The sequence below is a fragment of the Protomyctophum bolini genome (assembly GCF_963924005.1).
Source record: "Protomyctophum bolini genome assembly, chromosome: 17".
Taxonomy (NCBI): Eukaryota; Metazoa; Chordata; class Actinopteri; order Myctophiformes; family Myctophidae; genus Protomyctophum; species Protomyctophum bolini.
In genome coordinates this window covers 19,998,299-20,025,687 of record NC_137878.1, presented here as the reverse complement: position 1 = coordinate 20,025,687, position 27,389 = coordinate 19,998,299, and the positions used below count along the sequence as shown (strand labels likewise).

The following is a 27,389-nucleotide window of genomic DNA, read 5'->3' as shown; positions in this document are numbered from 1 at the left end:
CCCATATGGAAATGTCAGTGGGCACCAGATGGTTCTCACCTGGGTTGCCCGTGTGGGCTTTAAGTGGGTTCTACCTATGGGTCCTATGTGGGCCCCACCTTGGCAATTTGGCACAATGTCAGCAGACAAGTCCACGTTGGACCCCACGTTGAGAACCACGGCAAGATGGCTGGCTGGCTGGCTGGCTGGGCGGATGGATGGAGGGACAGACGGACCGATAGACCGGCAAAGACAGACAGACAGACAGACAGACAGACAGACAGACAGACACATGTTGTGTTGAGCAGGGAATCGGCCCCTGTTGCTGCCTGGATTATAGCCACTGCACGGGTGCACGGCCACTGCACTGTCAGGTGTCCCCTGTTCTAGCCAGCAGGGACACACAGTTAGATCAGCTCCACCAGCCTGTACAGGCACGTTTTCTGGATGTGGCCAGTGGGGTTGCCAGAGTGCAAGGATTAGTGATAGAATAGCCTGACTATAGTGAATGCGAGAGGGATGGAGCATCAGGGAAGGGAGGGTGGTGAAGGATATTTCTGGGAGGTGTCTCTACTCTCTAGTCAGTGTTGGGTGTCCAGTTTCCTTCCCCAATGTCCACGACGTGGTCTGACTGAGGAGACAGACAAAATACAGTTAACTGAAGCAGTCTCACTCAGTTTGACAGTTACCAATACTACAGATGTATTCCATACCAAAGAACACTGTCAGCCTGCTTGAGTGTCTTCAAGTCTAGGGCTTTGTGTGGCAGTATTGTTTCAACAGCCAATTATCTGCTGCTATACAGTATCAACACGCCAAGAGGTCAGTTTACCCTCGCAGGCACTTAGCAGTGTGTTAAAAAAAAGAGGGAACAGCTAATGCTCTCCAACTGTGCCTGGCAGACTGTTATTCACTGATCCCATGTTGAAAATGGCCTCCAATTAGCACAGTGAATGGCCGACACCTTATTACAAGGGCCATGAGTGTTCTAGAACAGAGGCAGAGCTGCCACCAGGGGGTGCTTTAAGACTTATAGCACAAATAAGACATACCCTCCCTGTGAATATTCTGTTAAGGGAGGGTCTTGTTTTATGAGGATGGTATTGTACACGCATATTTAAAAGAAAAACAATTGGTGAATATAATATATATATTTGCATGCCATGTATATATTTATTATTATTATTTTTGTATAATTCTGCTTTTCAAAATTGCGATTCCCCCAGATCAGCCAACATCTTGCTGTATACGGCCCAGAAATGGCCTCCCTGATGATGCATCTTCGTCCACCATCACCTTGGGGCCCGAAGTCTCCAAAGGTCAATCCCTGTGATGCAGTTGAGTCTTTAAGGTAATGATATTATGGAGATTTAAAAAAAATAATAATAATGTCAGTCTTCAGGGATGTGATTTTCATTAATGTAAAAGTAATTCCTCCTCTTCTGAGAAATGCTGCTTTTCCTAGACTTCACTGCTGTGTTTCATTCTTGTTTTATACAGTAACAGCCCTGGTTACGCTCTATCATCAGTGTGTGAAGTTTGACCTGATGGTCAAGATTTAAATGATCCCCTGAGCAGGCAGGCTCTATTAGCTCAATGGTAAAAGAAGAGGCAAGAGGAAAGTTACAGAGTGCAGCTTTAAAGGTGTAGTTCACCCAAAAAAATACTTATTTTCTTTCAAATACACAGATGTTCACACCCCATGAAAACTTTGAATTAGTGGAGATTTCGTTTTGTCACATTCCTAAGCCAATCATTTGATGAACAGCGCAGTCTCTGGTAGGATACATTCCATTTTTAGGGTGAACGATATGTAAGGATAATGTATGGCTAGGTGGTCATTATTGATAGATAAAAATCACAGATGGGGTGATTTATCTAAAGAAACAATGACCACTTAGCCATACATTATCCCGCTTATTACACGGCTACTTAATACAGGCCTCAATCCATTAGATTTTCAATAGATGACGATTCACATTGACCTTAAGGCTTTGTTGTGATTCAACATACTTCCAGTAGAGGGAGTGCCAACCTAACCTTCAGAACCTCTGTTCTGAACTGTCTGCAGGCCACACAGAAACCCTGCACTAAAAGATAGTGTGAAGATTTCCTACAGATTAATAGAACCTTTTGTGTTTATTTTATATACAGCAGTGGTTCCCAAAGTGGGGTCCCTGGACCCCCGGGGGTCCTTGAGGCAGTCCCAGGGGGTCCCCAGCTAAATTATATTTTGGAACCAAATGTGGTCTGTAATTCTGAGAGTTAAATTAACATTGATTTTCAATACAAATTGGGGTCTCTCAGAGATAGAAATGCCATTAAATGGGGGTCCATAGCCTATTGCATATCAAACTGAGGGTCCTTGAAATTAAAACAAATCTCCTATGGGGGACCCTGGCATATCTTTTCAAATGGGGGTCTGCAGGGCTAGTGTCAATTCCTTGATATGAAAAAGTTTTGGAACCGTCGACAGTATATAATGTCAGGTGACATGCCAGTTAACACAATTGCTGTTAAAGCTAAAAGTAACCCCATAAAGAACATTACCCATGCAGGTGAGCCAGATTCACTAAGCTGTTTGCACTCACATTTTGGGTGTAAAGGAATTTTCCAAACTTCCCACGTTAGTAGTCTAGCATAAGGCTAGTCTATAATGTCATTCTAATGGCATACAGCAAGCTTTAATTGGTCCCACTAGACCTGTACGTGCCCGTTGGCCACCGGCCTACTTGAGAACGATGCAACTTGGGAACCTAATAATTCCCGTTGTCAACTTGTCATAGTACTGTCGGGGTCCCTTTTGTGCCCATACTGTATATGGATATCTCTGTATCTGTCTGTCTGCCTCTGAAAAGTGTACTGGTTAAGTAATCAATTGGCAGGTGTGGGATTGCCATGGCAATCAATTGGCTGAGGCAGAGCATGGGAATTGCACAGGTGAGGGGACTTAGGCTGATTAGGCCCACTGGCAGAGCCTTATCAGAGCCTTCTGTGGTGGTTCTGGAGAACCGTGGGTCTGACTGACTCGATACCGGGCACTGCACTCCCTGTGGGGGTGTGGAACGTGTGTGTTGAATTGTGAAGTTGGTGGGGCAAACGGTTCTGGAGTTACGTGCAACCATACACACACACACACACACACACACACACACACACACACACACACAGAGACGTGGCGCATTTATAGTAGGATGTAAGTCTGCATCCGAGCAGACGTGAGAAAGAGAGGTCCTCCGCAAAATTAACTGACAAAAAAGATTACTGAATCAGACTACTAGTACTAACATAACGTGGGAAGTTTGGAAAATTCCTTTACACTCAAAATATGGGGGTCTTAGTCGTGGATGCTCAGTGTGTGTGTGTGTGTGTGTGTGTGTGTGTGTGTGTGTGTGTGTGTGTGTGTGTGTGTGTGTGTGTGTGTGTGTGTGTGTGTGTGTCTGTGTGTCTGTGTGTCTGTGTGTGTGTGTGTGTGTGTGTGTGTCTGTGTCCCTGTGTGTGTGTGTGGTGTGTGCGCGCGCGTGCATGCATATGTGTGATGTGTCCCTGTGTGCGTGTGTGAGAGAGGGAGACAGAGCGATGTGTCCTTTTGCTTATGTAAGTATGTGTGTGCCCCAGCCAGCATGTGTGGAGGTGTCAGGCCTCTCTCTTGTCACCGCACCACATTAGGCTGCCGAGACACCTGACGGATCAGGAGGCGACCCTTTGGCCCTGCGTCTGAGGGGCCACAGGGCCACAGCCACGGCAGGGCCACAAGGCCTGCACGGTGGGGCCACGGGGTAACCTTGTGAACCTGCATCGGTTAGCGAACATGTCACCGCTCGCCACCAGGCTGACACGCAGCAGTGCGACCTGATTATGGAGTCCAGTAGCACCTCAGACTGGATTTCTCACCCCCCCCCCCCCCCACGGCAAGGCCAGAGGAATGACTGCGCTTCTGGGATCAGCCTGTGTGAGCTGAGGATTTACACAATGCACACCGGCCAGGATCTGGGCAGCATACCTGAATTGAACAGCACGCAGAGGAGGGGAGATGATGGCCTACATGCAGGGTTCCATTTGTAAACAAAAAGAGAGAGAGATATGTCTTTGTACAACAAAAAGCTAAAATAACACGTTGCAGATCAGATATATGATTAAATGTGTATATATATATATATACCGGTATATATATATATATTTCTTTTACCATAATAGAGGGTTAATGTGGGTAACATCGGCCTAATTGTTTTTCTATTGTAAATTGTTATTTTATAATATTGTCAAACGTAAATATCAGAAAGTCTGCATTTCTCCAAATTATAGCCTATATTCAATTCAGGACATCAAAAGCAAATGGATGTTTTGGCCCCCATTACCCCACCCCATGCACCCCAGAAGCAAATCAAACACACACATGTAATGTATTATACTCCATCCATTGCACAGAGGTTCCGCAATCATCTCCAATGCCTTTTACACATTTTAGGCAGTTCTCTCTCATCAGTTGTTTTAGGTCACTTTTAGGCAAGCGACAGTAATTTTACACAGTGCGAGATTGATATAGGCAATATGTAGCCTGGCTCCAGCCCCTGAATCGCTAGCCACATTAAAAAATTATGTTCAGGTGAATAATGGAGTGAAACGAAATGAAAATTCAGGCTGAGTGTCAGGCTAGGCAATATGGGTCTCTGGTCGAATATGACCTCAAGGTACGGGGTTAGCAACTTATTACTGAAGTTGCCTTGAGCCTCAAAGGCATTTATACTGCAACTTCAGTAATAAGTTGCTAACCCCGTCCTGTCGCAAGCACTTGTCCCACACAAGCGATACTGTGGCCCAAGTGTGGCCCAAGTAACGCACCAGTGTTTTCACTGCGTGGTGTAATATTCCACCATATATCCAGACCTACAGTCTTGCAGAATAAACACCTCTGAGTCACATCATCACACCTGCAAATATCTTAGTCACCAAGGCAAGGCTTAATTTAGCCTACTACTGAACGGATTAAAGCTGCATGCCGGAACTTTCACCTCCTACCCATGGTCAAACCCCACTCTCCCGCATAAGAGACCAAAGGCATGGGCGCCCGCTGGCCTAGTGGTCCAGGCGCATGCCACATATACAGTAGGCTCTGGCCTGACAGCGCGTTGCGTGTTCGAGTCCCGTTCATGACGACCTTTGCTGCATGTCTCTCCCCTTTTCTCCCTCTTTCCTGCCCGTCTTCACTGTGACTATAAAAGCACAAAACTAAAAAAAAGAGACCAAAGGCAGTCACCACTTGATATTGCGGTGATGAGCTTAAGGCAGTACTACTTGTCCTACCTCACACCAGGGTCGACAATTCACAATGGAAGGGTTGGAAGACCACCTCCAACGACTCTACTAGTTACTACTAATACTGTAGACTCTACTCTACCATGCAAGATTAGGTTAAAATGTTTTATTCATTAAATTCAAATACTTTTGGATATACATTCAGTGTTGACGTTGACGGTGTTACTAAAATCAATGAGTTTGTTGAGAAGGAGGAGGCCACACAACTCTTAGCCAACATGCAAAATTGTTTCTTTTTAATTAAGGAAACCAATGTTTCGACAACATAGTCATCGTCTTTCTAACATGAGGACAAAATAATATTACACCTGCGGATGTGTGTGTGTGTGTGTGTGTGTGTGTGTGTGTGTGTGTGTGTGTGTGTGTGTGTGTGTGTGTGTGTGTGTGTGTGTGTGTGTGTGTGTGTGATATCCATCATCCTCTCCTAAGTGGACTTCCTGTCTGTGAGCAGTATTCTGTTTAACAACTCAAAAATAGCAAAAAGTATAGGTTACAATGATTACATGAATTAATTATTGACAAAAATATATATATTTTTATGTATATAAAAATCTTTTTGGATAAGATGAGAAATAATTGAGTTTATTTGTATTGTAATGACCAAGTGCCTAGTTTTCGGCATGTCATTGTAGGCACAAACTTTAATCGAAAGAAGAAGAAATTAGAAGAAAATGACAGAAAATAGGAGATCTACAAGCTCACGTGTCAGCATGCAATATTGCAAACCTGCTATATTTGCCATTTAAAGAAAAACATAATTAAAAACAGTATTAAGGTTAATAATGAATACATTCTTTCCCCAGTCCTACCAGCCCTAATGTGTCTAGTCTGGTAAGTGCAAGTGATTAAACTGCCTTCACTTATACTAAGCAGGGCAACTAGACTGCATGCACCGGTGTCTGCACTCCGTGTGTGTGTGTGTGTGTGTGTGTGTGTGTGTGTGTGTGTGTGTGTGTGTGTGTGTGTGTGTGTGTGTGTGTGTGTGTGCGTGCGAGGGCTTCACCACGCCGGGTTGAATCATTAGGAGGTGATTCTCCCTAACAAGGGGCTGTCAGGGCTCAATTCACAGGCAGGTTTCACCATGCAGGAGGAGTGTGAGCAGTCCTATCGGGGTCTTAGCTGTTTTGCTGTGGCTGTTCATAAAGAGGCCCTGCTTCATTTGGAGTGAAAGCATTCTAGCAAGGTCCCTACTGTTGTCGTGGGTTGATTGCAAGTGTTTTCACGATTACCCGTAGTGAGTCTACTCCAGCCTAACAGGGTTACTTTGCAGTTCTAATGAAGGGGAATAGTCATTACATGTGAATGGGGTTTTGGTGTTTCTCTCATCGGCTTCCTCTGTGTGTTTTTGTTGTTATGTTCGTGTGTGTGTGTGTGTGTGTGTGTGTGTGTGTGTGTGTGTGTGTACACACACTCAAAACAAAACGCTAAATATTTGTCTCTGTCCAGCTTCTTTGGTATCGCTGTTCCTCTCTTTTTTGCAGTGAGGTCATATTCAGCATTTAGTGTAATTGTAATGAACACTATAGAATCATGCAGACTGAGGCCTTGAAAGGTGTTGGTCCATCTAGCTTTAATTGTGTGGGCCTGAGTGAGGAGCACTCTCATATGGCAGGTGTGCCATAATGAGACAAGCCCAGCCGTATGCATACCAGGAGAGTTTTAGTGTACGGTTAATTAATTTGCATTCATTTAAACTGCTGTTTATATTATGACTATGAGTACATGCGCACACAGCACGATTATAGCGAGGCCATTAAGCGTCTTCATTCAGTGGTGAATCAGACTTAGGTGGTCTTTACACGAGAATGGTGTTCATAGAAAACGGCAAAATAAAGTATATCGTTGGTGTCCCAACATAATGAGAACGCAACTGGACTTTGACGTTTTATCTGGAGATGGTCGCCGTCTAAAAGAGTTTTATCTGGAGATGGTCGCCATCTAAAAGAGGCATGGGTTTAGTTTTAGAACTCTGCTTCTCGATGAACCTTCATGAACCAGATTAAATGGCAGGGATATTGAAACACCTTAACCTGAGGGCCACATCAGGACCTTAACCTGAGGGCCACATCAGGACCTTAACCTGAGGGCCACATCAGGACCTTAACCTGAGGGCCACATCAGGACCTTAACCTGAGGGCCACATCAGGACCTTAACCTGAGGGCCACATCAGGACATTAGCATGGGGCCGGGGGCCAGTTAACCTGAGGGCCACATCAGGACATTAGCATGGGGCCGGGGGCCAGTTAACCTGAGGGCCACATCAGGACATTAGCATGGGGCCGGGGGCCAGTTAACCTGAGGGCCACATCAGGACATTGGCATGGGGCCGGGGGCCAGTTGGGGTTAAAGTGTGACATTATTAATTAATAAGGTAATTAACTGTAATTGTAATAATGTAATTACGGAAACTGTAGGCCTAATTAAAGTAATTTCATGATGATTTTTATTATCTTATATTTAATTTAATTTAATTGTATTTTTTTTTAATTGACTGAATAATACCAGACAAAGAGTTTGAGTATTACTAGAGATTCTACATTTTGGTTTCAATGTATATTTGGTATAGACACTGATCAAATTAACCAGTAAATGCAACAGTAAGTCAATCATGGAATTGAATTAACTGATAAAACATACCTCACTATCTGATTAATTTTAAGAAACCATGGTGATGATGAAGATTCATTATCTCAGCATCGTGTCACTGAATTGATCATATTAAGAGAAATGTAAAAAAAGAAAATCCTATTACATAGCATTTTGAATATAATATGCAGTACTAATCCTCCATGAAAGCTGCATACAATTCCAGACAATACTGCCAATTTTAAATGGATGGTTCGTCAGGTGAATGAAATGAAAAACAGTTTCCGTGAGTGCAATTGACATTAATGGTAGAAGTTTAACTTAGGACAGCTGAGGTTCCTGTTTCACCAAACAACCCTCTTGTTTAAATGATCACACCTAGGCTATTCCTGATGCAACAGAGGTCCCTATAACCTAGGAGATCGCATATTTATGCTATTTATACACAAAGTGTGTATGCTATGCAAGTGTGAAGGTGTAACTCACATCCACAGGCACGTTTTTTATGTCTGTTATAGAATCAAACAATTACTGTAGTCTACATGTAATGCGCCATATTCTTTTCAAGGATTGTTTTTTTTTGTCCCCGCTACAATACAAAATTACATTTTGACACAACGGTGCGTCTTTGAATAATAATATTGTAACATGTGACCCCTTGTCCTCCCGTCATTCTCTGATGGGGCCAATATATAATAAACGGGTGACTTGTGAAGCTATAATGAAGTGACAGTCTATGCTATTGACAGGGGAGGCTGTGTGACAGTGTGCGGTGCTTTGCAGTGGAGCCCAGCCTCCAACCGAGGCCCTCTGCTAGACAGATTATTACAGTGGCCTTCGTAATGAGCTAGCATACTGCCTCCGATGCTTCTCACTCCAAGGGGAGGGATGCTGAATTCCCCCCTCGCAGCTGCAAAACAGAGGTGTAAATTAAAGCAAAACTAGGGTAAAAGGCAAAAAAAAAAAAAGGAAATAAGAAATGAAAACATAATGGGGGCAACATTGTTCCAATTATTATAATGTGGATTCTCCCTGTGCATGCGGTTGAGAAGTGCCGGGGGTGGGTGTTGTTGCTGCGATGTGTTCGTTTCTGTGCTGTAGTGTGGAACTGGACTGTATATTTACAAAAATGTCATTTGTGAAACATTATACATAAGTTAGACAGTGCTTGGCTTTTGATGGTGGCTGTGATCACTTTATTTTTATGTTTGTTTTTGTGGCTTTCGCCTTCAATTTTATAGAGGGACAGACAGGGGGGAGGGGGGGGGGGATGGAGGTGACATGCAGTGAAGGCCGTCGGGATCGGGAGTTGAACCCGCGGCACACTGCCAGACTGGATTAGCAGGTGCCTGGACCGCTGAGCCACGGCCCAGGCCTGCGATTACTTTTTTAGCTGATAAATGAACAACTAATACTTTTCATTGTAATGCATAATGTAAACACATAGCAAAACCAGCACTGGTGTCTTCCAAGTTCCATGTGACATTGGCCTTGCCCTTCTGGACATGTGAACATTCAGCGAAAATATAGCCAATCTACAAGTTTACATTGCATGATTGAATGAATGATTGATTGATTGAAAATGTTATTAACAGTTTTTCAGAATGGGTACAGTTCAAGGAAGGTATACTGGTCATACAAAACCAGAAAAATATTTAAGACTTAATGTTGATATAAGGGTCCTGCATTTTCCATTCATCAAAACATTTAAAGACAAATATACACAAAAAGGAAATCATATACAGTAGGCAAACACGGTAAGAAAATCTCCTTTTATACTGTACACTGTACAGTATAGAAATAAAGAGGGGGGGGGCAGCCACCCGTATAGCCTGCGTTCCAGCCTGATTGGCTGCGTTCTGCGGGTCTGTAAATGTCACTGCGCGTCACAGTGACAACCTCTAAGTAAGTGCTCTTTGAGATCAGTTTTGAACGAGTCCAGGGATTCACATTTCTTAACGGCTGTTGGTAGGGTGTGTCCACATTTTAGTGGCATATAGTGACCTTACAGATTGGCTAATTTTGCCATTTAATTGCCAACATATTGGTTTTAAGTGGATAATTGTGAAGCGAGGGTTTTGACATGAATAAGTCAAATCTAAACCGGAGACCATTAGGGTTGGAGTTTTGCACAGTGTTGTTGTTTTTTCTCCCAGTTTGAAGATGCCACCGCTCCCCCCAGGTACTTATTAGTGGTGATGGCTCATGTCTGATTTGTGAAAAGAATGACAGGTGTAAATTTCACACGCACAATTCAGCTCAACTCACTAATCCAATTAATTTTTGAACCTGTTGTTTTTTTCCTGCTCCGCCAGCTGGGGGAAGATGCTGGGGTTTCTCTGAGCTGCAGCACTGTTTTCTTTTAGGATTTTTTTTCCTAACATTTCAACTCAAACACATACTGTATTAACACAATTTTATATCTAGAAGCTGTGTTTCGCACAGTTCCGCACTATACCCTTTCACTATCCCAAAATGTTATGTCAATTAGGTAAAGGCTTATGTTGCAAGAAATATTAACAACATGAAAACAACAATGCGTTTGTGAGTGAGTTAGAAGGGGAGAAAAAATGAGCGCAAACATCAAGGCATCCTCATGTGGGGAGGAAAAAGATATTCCACTTGGAATATGAGAAAGTGCAAGATCGCATGCAGTCGTCTCCATCTCTCTCTCTCTCTTCCTCTCTCTGTCTCACTCTCGCTCACTCTATATCCCCTCTCTCTGTCGGCGCTAAATCACACGTTAGTAGAGCCAGTGGAAGTGTTGACAGTTTTACAAACAGAAATGTAAAACACCATCCTCATGGGGGTCTGAGAGATAAGGGGGAGCCGAGCAGGGCAGGAAACAGAACAATTGAGGCCCAGAGAGGCAGAGAATTACATGCTTAAACACCTCGCAGAGGTTATTTTAATTACGTAGCCTATAATACTCTGTAACTTTAGCCATGACTGGCATGGTGGAATGGGGCTATACCCGCTGAGGTGTAGTTGCTATAGGTACAGTACACCTGCCATTTCCTGTAAACCCTTTACCTATTAGACTTCTGCAAATAGGGCTAAGAATAGAGGCTGCTATAGCTCATTAGGCTACCAAATGCAAGTACAGAATTATTCTTTGTTTCAGTGAACCAGTTGGGAAAAATATAGGGAAGCTCCGCACACTCAGATCTGTGCACAATCAATGTATTTCAGTGAACCAGTTGGGGAAATCATTTTCTGGGGCAGTCTGTTAAAAAGAAAAAAGAAAAGAAAAAAAAAAGGCATAGCATATTTAAATAATACCACACCAGCACAGTAAAATCCTCAGCAGCGTTAATTTAACCGAGAGTTAACACTGAGGATTTGGCTGTGTACTGTGTAGCTTTACTACGGCAGAACCCTCCGAGGGTTCTCTGTTGTCCTGAGAGTCCACACCTTAAATAAAAGCTATCAACAGAAGTGAGAGACAATCCCAACGGGTTTTTGCTACCGTAACCCGCTGAGCACAGAGCCAGGGTTCAAGGGCCACAGAGTGGCTCCACACACAATGCCGGTCCGGTCCGATAAAGACATTTAATCAATACACCAGATCTTTCCTTGAGTGCTATTTCCTCTGACTGAGAACAAGTCAGACTCAGAAGCAATTTATTGCCAGTTTGTAGGAGATACAGGAATTGGTTCTGGTTATAGACAGGACTTTCATAATTGACAAGATATGGGACAATGACAATATATGTCACAGCTGATTATGAAACAGCCCATCAGGAGCTGTAAGAAGATGACTTATCACATGGCATAAGCTGCTGCTGTCCTGACTTTCATTTCTCACTCTTTTAATGAACCAGTGTCTTACTTTGGGCAGTGTTTTTTTCTCTCTTTTTTTTAATGAATGTTTTGAAATAATTTTAGTAAAATAAATATGGGGCTTAAGTGGTTAAGGATCTCAGATGGATTTCTGTTCTTTTATGACATATGCTACTCCCATTAATTTCTAACGGCAGATGGCTGCTCCCTGACATTCCCCAGTTCCTGCTCGAGCTCCAGTAGCAAAGTATGATCATCACACGCGTGTTTACGCACACCATTCGTCCTCTCTGCTCCGCTCGAGACACAGGACTCGAGTTCTAAGCCAAAACTCTATACAGCTCAGAGTGTGGGTTTACAATTCTGGATAACAGAGAACGAGGCAGCTGGAGCAAACGGGAGGATTAAGTGCTCGTGTTTGGGTGGATGAGAACAGAGTAGAAAAGAGGGCCACCGAAAACAAGGGACAGAATCACAGCAGGGGGGACGACCATGGCTCTCACGGTCCCCATCCAGTTGGAAATGTGGTGCTTGTACTTTGTGTGTGTGCGGGCATGCATGCTTTCGTGTGTGGCCATGACCATGACCGTATATCTTTTCAACATTGCGTAGGTCTACATCTGTAGTCTTGTGCGTGCGTGCGTGCGTGTGTGCGTGCGTGCGTGCGTGCGTGCGTGCATGTGGTTTAATGCGAAGCTGATTAATAGAGAGAGTAAGGTTGGTGTGAAGATACTGATTGGCCCCAACTGGTCCAAGAGCTGCTATAGGACTCAGGACTTGCCTCTCTCAAAGGCATCATTACAACGTGACAAAACTGCCTGGGGCCAAACTGGCCCCACACAATGATCTGTTCACTGGATGGGATTGGGAAAAAAAGGGGAAGGAAGAGTGGGTTTTAAGGGAGAGGGAGGGGGTTGTACATCAGGGGTTGGTACCAGGCCGGCAGGCCCCCTACTGCTTTAATTACTGCTGTGTACATCTCCCCATTATCAGCACACCGATGGTTCACCAGCCACCACAGGCCTGTACTAAGCTGGAGAGGTGAAAGAACAGTCTAGAGAGAGAGAGAGAGAGAGAGAGAGAGAGAGAGAGAGAGAGAGAGAGAGAGAGAGAGAGAGAGAGAGAGAGAGAGAGAGAGAGAGAGCGGAGACGGAGACGGAGAGGGCGAAATATGGAGGGGAGACAAGAAGCCGGGGCGCTCATTAACAAATGGTAATCAGCATCCGCCGTCCGGAAGGTTGGGCAGTCACCTCAAGAAACGCCACATGTCAGTTGGTCTCCCGTTCCTTTCAAAGGAACCCAACTCTCATCCCAGCCTCATGTTCCCTTGTTGTTGAAGACAATTGGATGAATCTCCTTGGAATGGAACACTCGAGGAGAAACGCAAACACAAGCAAGTCAAGATAACAGCCGTGAACATACGCACCAAGAGAGTCCGAGTACAGTCAGTGGGAGGCGGTGGCCCAGGAAGTGTGGCAGTCTTAATCTGAAGGTTTCCAGTTCCATCTCCAGCACCTCCTGCCAAGTGTCCTTGAGCAACACTTTTCAGTAGCCGAGTTTCATTCATGTTTGACACAGCGAGTTCCTCAACAGAAAGGTTGCTCCCAGTCATGCCATACAGGACTTTGTCATAAGATCGCAATGCATTGTGAGCTTGTAGATCGGCTATATTTTCGGCCGGCGTTCAGTTGTGCTGATCGGCCCTGTCTCACTGATTGGTCAGCTCTGAAAAAAAGCTATTATCCTCACAGGCCTTTTATCAGCACCTCAACCAGGGTTAATAGAGGCTGAGTATATGTGATAAAATGTTCTATGCCATCTCTACCGCTGTAGCAGCTGTTACCCTGCTCTCCTACATGTGTACAGAATGTAATTACAGCTTGTGCTAATTAACACTATGAGACTGCAGACGCAACCATCTGAACACCTCTCTCCCTCTTTGTACTCATTATACACATGTTGAAAGAATGACTAATTATGAAAGTGCATCCTTGCCTTTTCCAGGCCAACTGTAACATTTAAAAATGTCGTTCTCTTATTTCTTACTTCTACTCACTCTCTCAATACACTTATCAATGATGTGAAAGTGGGCCAGTGTATTTAGGAACCGAAAGTTCCCACATCAACATGGTCAACTCAAGGTGAACTCACACTTGCAATCACAGAAACACACCTTCTACTTCTACTTACTGTAGATAGATAGTAGTGTTGTAGTACTCGAGTCCGGTCTCGACATTTACTCAGTCTTGTCTCGGTCTCGCGCCTTAATTTGAATCGGTCTTGACTCCGTCTCATGTCTCGGACCAAGGGACTCGAGACTCTTCCCCCACCGAGTCCACTCGAGTCACTACAATGCAAGGAAATAATTGTATTATACCCAATTATTACGAGGAGCTCATTCATATTAACATTATAATAGAGCTGTCTGTCACTTCAATTCAAGTCCAATTCAAAGGGCTTTATTGGCATGAGAAAACATACGTTTACACTGCCAAAGCAAAAAGCACAATACAATCAAGACTTTTACAAATATGTACATTTGAAAGTCAGAATCACTTATGACTCGGACCCGCTTTAGGTGGACTCAATTACAATACTGTTAGATAGAAGGTTTAACCATAATAAGGTTTTAAGGATGCACAAGTTTCAACAGATGGCACTTGGAGGGTGGAGAATGTAAAAAACATTTTGCCCTTAAATAGCAAACCATGAAAGAGCAAATCTGTCAACAGTGTATATTGAAGATAAGATTCCATACATTTTATGCATTCTTATTCAATAAATCATGCTGTTAAGGAATTAATGTCCTGGCCTCCTGGTGACATTTTCCATTACATTTTCCATGACAACCCCAGTTGTAGATCGGATATTTCAGATTTATTTTGCTTTTGTTTACTTTTGAAATTATTCACCTATAATGACATGTCCAAAATAGGTAGGCCAGGCCGACAGGGGTAAAATACAAGTCCTTGATCAGCTATGCCATTCTTTCACTGATGGCTGCTTGGTGTTGTTGGATAGGGTCACAGTGTTTGGAGTGTCCGCAGACCAAGACCCCTGTGACACCGTGTGGGGGCTTATCCACGCATCCCCACCCCCACGTGCGGTGCAGGTGCACGTAACCAACCAACCCTGTATGACTCTCCTCGCGATCCGACAAAACATTACCCAGTGCACGGTCCGCTGGGCGGGAGAAAGAATATCTAATGCACCAAAGACAATTTCATCTGAACTGAGATTGGGGGGGGGGGGGGGGGGGGGGGGAATAGAACACCCTCTCATATTCAAGAGATAAATCAACCCCACCCCCCCCCCCCACACACACACACACACACACACAAACACCCACCCCAGTCGAGTGGAATTCATCTTACTTTGAAATGAGACCGACTCATCCTCATGGATTACGGGCAGCTCATCACAGGAAGACGGCGTCTGAATATCTCTGGAGACCCTTCCATATCTACTTCACCTTTCCTCTCTATCCGGCTGTCTGTCTGGCAGTCTGTCGCCGTCCCTTAACCACACACTCATTGTCGTCGTTTGGAGTTGGCTGTAGGCCACAGTGGTGTTTTATTTTGCACGTATCGATATATAAACAACCACAAAATTACATCTACTGTATAGAAACCAGATATGAATGATTCATGATGAAGTATTTTGCATCACACACACACACACACACACACACACACACACACACACACACACACACACACTTTTGCCAGTGGGCCAAGGAAAGTCACCCCTCAAATATTTCCAGATACTGTACATTGTGTGCCCCAGGTGCGCATGTATGTGGCCCACAACACAAAGAGGGAGAGAATGAGAGAGAGAGAGACAGAGCCATAGAATCAACAAAAGCAACTATAACTCTACTTTAAGTATATGTCCTGTTAATTTACAAACATGTTTTAAAAGCAACAGCTGGTGTAGCTCTATACACTCAATCTTTTTTTTTTTTTTTTTATGTTTTCCAGATTGTTAAATAGTCCAATTAATAATTTGGCTATGCCAGGGATAGAAATAAGGCCACAATACCCCACACATGCAGTATCTTTCAGTACTAAACATTGATGCTGCTTTGGTATTTTCCAGGACACCCCGGGAAAGATGTGTTTAATGAACACAAACACAACCTTATAACAAAAAGGGCAATTACATGGGCCCACATCAAACGGGCGCTCATTAAAAGCGGCTGGGGATGACCTTGATTTGATCAGCTATGCAACGTTCTTTACACCTCGGCTTTCTCATCACGGAGGCTTTAACAAGGTTTAATTGGTATGAAGAATTGGTATGAAGACAGAGATGGTGAAAAGATGGCATACAGGCTCAACTTAAACCTGAGCATTTAGGCCCATTATGGCTGCACACACACACACACACACACACACACACACACACACACACACACACACACACACACACACACACACACACACACACACACACACACACACACACACACACACACACACACACACACACACACACACACACACCCCCCCCCCCCCACCTCCCTGTGTGGATTCAACATGAGCCTCATGCAGGCGGCATTGAACCGATGTTCCTAACCACACATTGAAGTGTAAACCCTACAATAAGTGTCAATTAACTCATCCTAATGTTAGATCATTATCATTGCACCCATGAGCCACAGGTGGAGGTTTTAGGTGAGAAGCAGAATAAGTTATATAGAAGATTGGGTTTATGCTAATCATTATCATAATATTAAACGGGATGATATGTGATAAGTGAAAAAATTAAATCTCTCTCCAGCCCTTTAGCAAACAGGCGATGGATGCATTTTCAAGTTTGGAGTACCACTTTTATTGAATAAGGCGAGAGAACGCCACAAATATTTTTTTTTACTGTTATCCTGACGTGAACTAATGAACTGGAGAGACGGAAGACATGTTACTGGGCAAACACTTGTTTTTGTAAATGGCCTTTTCGTCAAACAAGAGTGCCGCACAAAAGTAATACAAATAGCCGATCTACAACTACTTTTTACATATGGAGCCACGCCATTCCCACATGGATCCCGAGATCTGCATGATTTAATGTATTTCAAAATTCTTCTTTTCATATTCAGGGGAACTGCAGTTTGTGACACCGATGTGGAATCTAATATGGCCGCAAATTGAGTCTGATCATCAGCGGTTTATGTAAGGAGTTACGTTCCCCATTCTGTGTGTTACACCACCCGGCTCACAGCATCACACGCCTCACACGCCTCACACACACACACACACACACACACACACACACACACACACACACACACACACACACACACACACACACACACACACACACACACACACACACACACACACACACACACACACACACACACACACACACACGCCTGTGGTGTTCTCATCACCACTACTGTAGAAAAGGTCGCCCCAGGTCACCGTTCGAGCAGTGTTCACTGGGGACCTTCCTGTACGGGGGACAAAGGTGTGAGATCAGCCATTACAGGTTGGGTTTGCTCCTCCTCCTTGTCCATTACAAGCGGTGCATGCAATGCGTTGTGAGCAATGCGTTGTGAGCTTGCAGATCTATTGTTTGTGTTGTGCGATGCCGCCGTACGATGAATAGCAAATCAGGCTGTATAGTCAGTCACTGCTCGTGCAGATCACTCAGCAATGTTTCTGTGAGAGGCTTATTTGCACATATCCAGGAAATGTCACCTTGCAAAGGAAATTCACAGCTCAAGCTGCGTGTGTTTGCCACATATCTGAAAACGACTGGACCTGCAGTGAAACAAAAAAGTTACATCTGCCCAAACAGATTATGTTTTTGACATGAAAACACATGTGTTCTCTCTGCTCATTCTCTTGAGGGAAGAAACCACAAAAGTCTGCACACGTTTGAGTCAAACTTGATTCGTGTTGCACATTTTATGCACAGAGAAACTCAACGCGGGCCACGGGAAACACTCGCAAATGAGTCTTGCAGGAACGGCATCGGTACAGCTCTTATACTATACTCTTCATCCAAGCATCGATCCAGTCCTGGCGCCATCACTTGGCACGGCCGTCCCACAGACCAGCTTGTTCTTCGGAGCATTGTGTTAGTCCAGGAGGCTGGCCTGAGCCCTGAGGGGGGCTTGGTCAGCATCGGGGTGTTGTAGCGGGGGAGGGGGGGGGGGGGGGGGGGAGCACTGTGATGGGTGCAGGCCAAGGCTGGCCACGGCTCCGTGCCAAGGGCCCAGTGGGGTTCCTCTCCTTTCTGGGAGCCTGCTCGGCCCCCCTTCTGGGGACCCCAGCATGGTGTAGGAATACGCGGTCAGCGCAAGACGGGTCCATCTGCCCCTCTTGCCTCTGTCCCGCTCACACAGCACCTCTCCTATCACTCGCTCCATCAGCACCTTATGGAAATGACCCACTGCTGCCTCCTGACCTCGCCGACACACATGGCTCACCTTCATCAGCGTTCACCCACACAGCACATGTCAGGCCGTGTGGAGTAGATTGTTTTCTATGCGTCTTTATAAGGTTTCAGGGATGAAAAGCGATGTAACAGATGGGTTGATTATTAGTTTATTAGCTGACAAATGTGAGCTTTCACTAATGCAAAACAGTGTTAAGAACGGCAAAGCCAAGTGGTTAGGGTGCAAACCACATGGGTGCAAAAAGTTCCTGGTTCCCGGGTCGGCCGGACCATTTGCTGCATGTCACTTCCCTACTCACTCAACTGCCTTCACATTAAATGCTTAATAACTCCCCCCCTCCATAGCTTAAACCAGCAAAGGGGCCGACAAAGACATCACAATAAGATATGCGAGAAATCACTTTCTCATAGTTGCACGTTCTGTAGCGTACTCGCCAAGACCGTAGCAGGAGAGCAAGACAAGAGAGGTTCTGCGGCAGCTGAGTCAATGGCATATGCATTTATGGTGGATAGTGACTGATGTGTATGTACACATGTAGGTGTCACAGAAGTGGGGGTTTCCACATGCATTGTTTTTCACAGGCATTTCTACGTCAACCTGGTGCTAATTCTCTGTTGCTGCAGCTAAAAACCTGCAGAGAAAACACCATTCTCAAGATCAATAGGAATAAATATGTAGAATAGAAACAGAGTATGAAAACTATTGAATTAAACCAGTCGGGGGAAATGCTGACCTTATCTTACGTGTGGGTTCCCCCCCACCCCCATCAAGATACAATAGCTGTCTTGTCAAAACATATTTTAACTGACTTTCATATTTCACCAGCTTAGCTACCTGGAGAAAGGCTAAAGGTCGAAACGTCAGCTTGGCGGTGTTAACATTCATTAATTAGTTAATAAGCCATGAAATAAAAACAACATATTGCTGCGTGTGCACCCGATTTTAGAACTTATTATACTTCATCTCTCTACAACACGTATAAATGTTATTTATTAACAAATTGAAACTTCTCCACACCTCTACAATCAGAAATTGTACCTATATGCCAGGTTTGGGAACCCCAATTATGACAGAAGGCGAGAAGGGGAGGGAGCTCTATTGTGCAGCCCTGGTTGAACATGGTGAATAATGGAGGGGCCGCCGTGCCCTCTGTGTAGTCCCAGCTGTCTTTGACTGATGGATGGAGGCTGGATGTGAAAGGGAAAGTGGGAGGAAAGGTTTGACGTTGATGAGGTTTAAGAGGCCCCATGGCTTCACCACACACACCCGAACAGAGTCATCCTAACTAACCCGCCGCCACCCGGCCAGGCTGCTGCGTTAACACAGCCACCAGCACCATGGCTTCTGCGAGCAGGCTAATTAAGGCAGGCAAATGAGATCAGCAGCGAAGGGCCAGGACAGGGCCAAACTGTTGAACAGCTTCCTTCAATCAGGGTCAGAGTGGCGTAATTACTGCCAGGCCCTTCCACAATGGCTTCTTTATGGTCCACTGAAAGAGATTTCAGTTCCCTTCACTTTCCTGTCGGCTATTCCCGTTTTATTTTAGTTTTTTTGGGTATTTTTTTTATATGTGATGATGAGGTCTCTGTGGTTGCGATCGTGTGTGTTTATGTGAGAAGATGGCCGTTTGCTTTGAACATAATGGACAGCTCGAAGGACCTAGTGAGGCGGCTAAATGTCCATTCAAGGCAATGAATTGAAGGCTGATACAGGATAATCTGCCGGTGGCTCCTCCATTTGAGCGAAACTCATCATTAACCACTTAAAAGCCCCCTTTCAATGTGAAGCGCACTGTGAGCTTGTACATCAGGTATTATTTTAATATTAAAAAAAAACAATCACCAATGATGACATGCTCAAAATAGGGATGATTTTGGTAAGGTTAAGCTTCACATTTATATTACGGTATACATTCAGAATCATCACCACATTACCAATTCATGTTGGACATGTTACACTCTGCCAGCTGCAATTTAATAACTAATTAATGTACACTACTTACGTGTTTAGACTAGTTCTGCATGTGATACTAGAGGTTTAATTATACTTAACTACCCACAGTAAGGTTCTTCTGTCACAGAACATAACATTTTTAAACCCTTGTTAAAACAGCTAATCCCTGAACATTGATTGAATTAATAGAAAGTGCCTTTCTAAAAGTTGCATAATATGTGTTAAATAAATAATTCATAATTGTGTCAAATATATGTGGAGAACAGTGTGTGTGTGTGTGTGTGTGTGTGTGTGTGTGTGTGTGTGTGTGCGCGTGCGTGTGTGTCATGTCACAGTCCTGCCTAGCTGGGGCTGAAATAGACTGAGGTGTTTATCAGTGCGAGATCATCTTCTGTGCTGAAGTGTAACAACTGTGATGACATTTGCAGAGAATTATGTCTAGATGGAAGACGGGAAGAAGATGAGAGCCTTCTCGTGGCCTTCCATGCGAGTAGCAAGAGATGGCGCAATTAAGACCAACTTGTGAAACTAATGTTGCCAACCACACGTCGAGCCGGCAGGCTTAGGAACGTCAGTCCGACTGTCGAAAACCGAGGCCTGTCAGCGCTTCAACTCAATGTCAAGGGGCTATAACCACCGACCAAACTCGAAGTCCTACATCACCTGGCCAATTCTAACGGCCTGCAGCGGCTCTGCTTCTGCAGGAGACACACTGCACATCCGACAAGATCCTCAAGATCCCTTGGTTCCATCTCGCTGGGACTGGGTCCATCCACAGCAAGCAACACAGTGTGGCAACTTTCATCTGGACTGAAATAAGCTGCTCAGCCAGTAGCCAATCCCAACCAGGCTCTATAACATGGAATGGCTGGTTACTAAATTCCAGGAAACATCAGTCGTCAACGTATACGAGCCCCCACCATCGGAGCTGTCCGTGACGTCACTCCCGTCAGTAACTGCACCCGCATCTATGCAAGTGACTTCAACTGCTAAATCCAAGGGTTTAGGTTCTGAACACTTATTTGTAACACTATTTAAACGTGTCAGAGTTTAGATTATAAACAGAAGAACATATTTATACATGCTCCTTTGCTGTTGTATTTGTGGTCTATAGTGTGATGGATGGCCCGAGATACCTTCCTCCGGACTTTCTGGACATTTGAGATGGCCCACGGCACACATAGCCCAGATTCAACATGCAGTCTGTTATTAAAACCATACAGGTGTCTGATAGTCCAGTGGCTTATTGCCATTTTTTTTTAAAACATAGAGCCAAATTTTGCTAACATTTTCGCAACAGTCATTTTGCTAAGCCACCTGACTATGACGGTCATCTCCATTATCACATAAAGCTTGCACTGTACAGTATGAGTTCAAATGAGGACATTTATATATACAAGGTGCTTGTGCCATTGAAACGTACGCACTGCGCATGCATACATACATACTGTACATATGTATGTCAGACATTGCAGATTCAACCTCCATGGAAAGTGGAATAATAAAGACAAAAGTAAAGTAAAGGAGTTTGAAGAGCGGGGGGGGGGGGGGGGGGGTGGGGGGTTACATTTGGAGATTTGAAAGATAAATCAACCACAGTGGTGTTAATTTCGGTTAGGCTTTAATTAATGGAGAAGATGCAGTCAGTTTCACTCTGACGGAGGTGTCGATGACACATATGTTTTTTATCACTCTTCCACGAGGAGGAGAGCTCCCTGTGCAGATTGGAAGACACACTCCTCTCTGCCTTCCAAACTTTACAATTCACTTTTTTTCAAGTGCTTTCTTTCTGGCAGTTATCTGCAGCTTTGTCACCTCGTATGACTCTGCCTGTTTAATGCGGGCCAAAAATAGCCAATCTACAAGCACACAACATGCACCGCTATTTTCGGCACACGACACCGTCGTACAAACACAAGTTTGGCTTTCACCACATGGACGATAGGGTTTAATTGGTTAAACTTCACTTCCTATGCTATTATATTAGTCCATTAAAAAATATATATATATGTTTTTGTGGCTTTCACCATTATTTTATATTTTTGATAGAGGGATAGTATAGGCTGACAGGAAATGGGGAGAGACGCAGTAAAGGCACCACCATTTAAAAAAAAACGTGGCCATGGCAGTAATATATTTCTGCACCTTATCCTCTTTCAAATCCTCAGCCTGCTGTCATAATCCCTTCACCCTCATCAGCGTGAATACAGAGGCAGGCCACAGTTGGGGTGTTTAATGTAGCAGAAGTGAATGGCCATAGTGGCGCCCTGCCATAGTCAAAGGTGCTGTGTTCAGCCCCAGGCGACACTACCCCAATTTGTTTTTAACCACTTAAATCCCATAGCGTCCGTATTCTCGGGAAACATCAGTGTGTTGTGAGCTTGTAGATTAGACTAGAGTAGACTATTGTCAGCTAATATAATCAATATAGAGTGAAAACAGAAGTCACTAGTGAATTTGTGTCTGGGTAGCTCAGTCGGTAGTTCATGGGTCCGATCCCAGGCACCACCAACCCAGCGTATGAGTGGCATGGCTTGGGTGCGGCAAGTCGTGTGGAAAGTACTGGGAGCTGATGGTAGGCGTTGTAACGGGGACAGACTCCATCTCCCAGGGGTCTAGCCGGCGCATTGTAATGGGGACAGACTCCATCTCCCAGGGGTCTAGGCGGCGCATTGTAACGGGGACAGACTCCATCTCCCAGGGGTCTAGGCGGCGCATTGTAACGGGGACAGACTCCATCTCCCAGGGGTCTAGGCGGCGCATTGTAACGGGGACAGACTCCCGCGTGTATACCAGCTGATACCGACAATAAGCCACTCCCAACTTACTTCTACTCCACTACATCTGCCAAATATTGTACTTTAAAAAAAAAAAGATTACTGTTTTTTTTGGCTTTTCTGCCTTTATTGATAGTATCAATTGAAGATTGACCGGAAAGAGGGAGAGAGAGAAAGGGATTGCATGAACGGGACTCGAACACTAGTATTTCTATATTGCAGTATTAATACTTTTACTAAGTACAAAATGTGAGCACTTTTTCCAGCACAGGGTTTAAGTGGTTATAGAAAGCAGCACACTATCTGCAGGGTGCTCACATGTCACCAACACCTCCAGCCTCGCTAATGTCCTGCACCAGCAGGGAAGCAGCATTTTGTGTTAAAAACATTATTTATTCCTGCTATAGGTTTCCTCCAATTTTATTTCATTTTAGTTATTTCTCAAAGTTTAGTTTAGTAGTATACTGTACAACGTAACCTACTGTATACTCAAAGTCCCGCCCCACAAAACTTTAATGTTTTGTCACAATGCAGTTTCACCGTGACAGTTATTGACGTGATGATTTCAACCGATGACTGTACTTTCACTTTGTATACAATTGTGAATGTAAAAAGCTAAAACTAAAAAGTGATATTTGATCACATTCATTTGAGCTATGTTAGCTCTGTGTTTATTCGTGCTAGTTGTTACTTTATGCTAGTATAAAACTGCCTGCCTCTTATCTCCTCACTCATGGTACAATCAGGGACGTGCACACAAAGACATCAAAGGGGGGCTTCAGCCCCTGCCCTTTTACCCGTCTGTAAAACAACTGCCCTTTCCAGACCACGAATGCAGCATTTACTACATGGTGAAAGAAATGCAAATGCCACTCCTTTCCATGCCATACCGGAAGGCAGCATTCAGGATAATAGCTTTTTTCCAAAGTCTCCTGAACTTGGAACGCACCATTTTGCGTTGAACAAATTTGTTTCGAAATCCATGTCGTACACTGCATCTCCAGTAGATGAAGAGTGCTGGCCTGCGCCCCAAAAATAGCAGATCTACAAGCTTGTGAGCTTGTAGATCTGCTATTTCTGTTCAAAAGTGCCCTCTTACGAGATTTCAGCCCCTGCCTCTCTAAACTCTCTGCACGTCGTCCATGGGTACAAGCAAAGGCTGCATCCTATTCCGCCTGGCGTTCTCAAACCAGTACCAAATGCATTCAGACCAGGAGTCAGGATCACGCCTCTCAAAAACCGTGCATCTGCCTGCAGATGGATGGCCTCCAGCGATGCTTTGCAAGTCCCGACCCCCTAACCAGACAGACATTACATGTGTGGTAATCGGCTGCTATGTCCCAGACCTGTCACTCTGGACCCCTGCAGGGCACGTTCACATTTCCCTGAACTCTCCCTGTGAGCAAAAAAAACTAAATGGCTGTATTCTCTGTGCTTTTAGAAAAGGGGAAAAGTTTCCTGTGAAATGATGGAAGATTAGAGTGAGACATGGACAAAGGAGCCAAGAGGTTCATTCATTCATTGTCCCCAAAGAACCAATCCAATTGTATTAAAGGTAGCTAACTAACAAACAAGCGAACAAGCACGCACACCCACTAAATGGCAGTTGCAGGGCAAGTCAAAGTCAAAATGCAAGAAAAATAAAGTCTGCACAAACACTGGTTCATGTTCCAAAAGTTTAAAATTGTACACACCAATTTACTCATGCTAATGATACACTTTGACAAACTTGTGTGAACTTGCTGAACTATAAACTTCTAAACCAAATTAAACAAAGTTGGCGTGCGCGCACGCACACGCGCACGCACGCACACCATAATAGCCACCATGGCTAGTAGCCATCACTGTGGATGGCTGTCACACTGGCACACACTGATTCTAACACATTTATGCTCTGATCTGGAAATTACATTGTGGATGAAACAGCTGCCTGACATATAAAAGATTGCTCATGACGCAACATTACTGACATTACTCCATTAAAGGATGATCATGAGAGAGAGAGAGAGAGAGAGAGAGAGAGAGAGAGAGAGAGAGAGATAGGAGCATACATAAAAGTGGCAATAAAGAAGCCATCTCTTTGGAAAGAAAACTATGGAACAAGGAAGAAAGAAAGGAGATCGAAATGAGACCAGAGCTCAATGACTGGGACAAGAGCCACAGCCTATCTCCAGTGTTCACAGGTCCAGCAGAATGGGAGGTGAGAAGCCAGGGTCAGGCTCTGACACGACTCCCTGACTCCTCATTTGTAGATTCTCATTTTCGGCTCCCTATCCGGGGGTAAGAAATCGTACCTGTGAGAAGCCTTGAGGCAGAACAAGGAGAGGTGTGGAAGAATCTGTGTCTCAGCGTGCAGTGCAGGGGCCGCCACATCCACCATGCAGGCGTTCCTCCTTACACCACTCTGAGTCTGTGTAGACTGTAGAGAGACAGGCGTCAGCATAGAGTTACAGTATGCCATATGGTAGTATGGGTTTAGAAGCAAGAGCGCTAAAAGGAATACTGCCGGTGTAATGTTGAAATGACTACTACATTCTTTACTTAAAAGTAAGTAAAAGTCCTGCTTTCACAATTTTACTCGAGTACAAAAATAGAAGGTATGCGTGTGACAACATCATCATACCAGGAACTTCAGGAAATGATGCGCGAACGCTCAGCAGCGCCTACTGAGTGGCAAAAAACGACTTTCTGGCCTTGACAGCCCATACTGTACATGCAATGAACAGACAAATCCAATCTGATTGCATTAAACGATGTACCTCAATTTGCCACTCGATTTGTCACTCACTTTATGCGCACACCCTCTATAGTGGCATCAAGACTTATAGCACAGTAAGAATATTAGGCAGTATTATTTAACACTGATTGCATGTCTGTATGATTATTGACTGTGTTATTTTCAAGTGAAAACACACCTTGAGGAATGGGTGATGGCTATAATTGACTGAAGCAGTCACACTGGCCTGAGTTAAACTAATTAGACTCACACCTGTTTGGCATTGATGTGATGCACACAGAAAAATAAAATGAAAAGCAGAGATGTTGGTTTCTTGTTGTACTCTGTCTCTCTGCGTCTGCGGCAGTGGCACTTGGCTATCAGTTTGCAGTGCAGCCACTTTCTGGATCCTTCAAGATTCTAGATATACTAGTGGTTAATTTGGAACTAAATGGACCCTTACGGGTCTGTAACTCTGAGAGTGTACAAATGGAACCAAATGGTAAGGTCCATTTGGTTCCATTTGTACACTCTCAGAGTTAAATTACAATATAAATATAAATTGGGGGTTGATAGAAATGCCATTCAATGGGCGTCCGTAGACTAATGCAGGTCAAACTGAGGGTCCTTGAAATTAAATGGGTTGAGAATAACTGCAAGAGCCATGAAAATTATTCTCTTATGGGGGTCCCTGGCATATATTCTCAAATGGGGGTCCGCAGGCTAATTAGTGTCAATTTGGGGGTCATTGACATGAAACCGTTTGGGAACGACTCTATAGACTATATTTAACAAGACTGAAACTATTCACACCATCCGCCAGAGTCATTCTACAGTATGCATTCTCTAGTATGGCGAGGAGCCGCCGGATCCAGCTAAAAGCAGAGAGAAAAAATTGGGGAAACTTAAACCTTTTTATAATTTAGCTGAGGTTTGCGGTGAGTCTGCTACTAGGCATATATATGCGAAGGTGACGTGGAACACTTTGAGGAAACCACCATTGCTGTTGGTGTGAATTTGGCATAAATCCAATCTCTCTATCTCAGACTACACTGTTGATGTTGACACATACACACTGCAAGGCCCAAATGACCTTGGAGGCTCATTGTAACATCATTGACACCGTTTCTCTATGACCCTGCTGACGAGGTCACTCTGTTGAAAGGATGAGTGAGACCTTTCTTTGTCAGTCAAAGTCCTGCACATCGACATTATGACAGCACTTCACACATGTGCACACAGCAAGATTATGAATATCTAATATTAACAAGAATTGATTCAATCAATTAATTACCAGCTGCATTCTGGGGGGTATTTATGGCTTTACAAAAACAAACTCTGAGAAAATGTCCTTAGCTGTCTTTGCCAATACATTTGCTACAAAAGCAGTAACAGCCTAACATCTTAGGTGAATATGAAAACTATCTTTTGGTATGATTTTAGGATAAGTTTTTATTACACAATACTTTTCCTGGCCATTTTTAATATCACCCCTGAGAAATAACCCAATAAAACACTGAAACTAAAGCTTGTTTCAAAGAAATAAAACTAAACTAAACCTAAAACTGAAAACAAAATGTCACAGTGGCACTCAGATGTAGGACTCAAAATGGACTGGTACAGCACATCATAACAACCTTTATAATCTGGCAGAGTAAAAGGAATTGAGGGTTTAAGTAGACAGGGATAACCATACACAGGTGACAATCAACATAGGGATTGGCTGGGAGGCTAACAGGACACAGGTATAAAGGTATAAAACACGACAGTTCATGACACAAAAAGTCTAAATTAAATAATGACATTGGCACAGACAGGCACATAAAGTTATTGACCACCACACACCACACACACACACACACACACACACAC

At 44.1% G+C, this 27,389-nt stretch overlaps 1 protein-coding gene across 1 annotated transcript in view; it reads right to left on the bottom strand.

Moving 5' to 3' along the window:
- The window catches only part of nup42 (nucleoporin 42), a 32,796-nt gene extending 7,581 nt beyond the window's left edge, over positions 1-25,215 (bottom strand). The window contains exon 1 of the mRNA XM_080787332.1: positions 25,096-25,215. Within this exon, the coding sequence (XP_080643458.1) occupies positions 25,096-25,174 (79 nt within the window). The 5' untranslated portion in view covers positions 25,175-25,215. The remainder of the gene's footprint in view (positions 1-25,095) is intronic.
- Between the last annotated feature and the right edge of the window lie 2,174 nt (positions 25,216-27,389).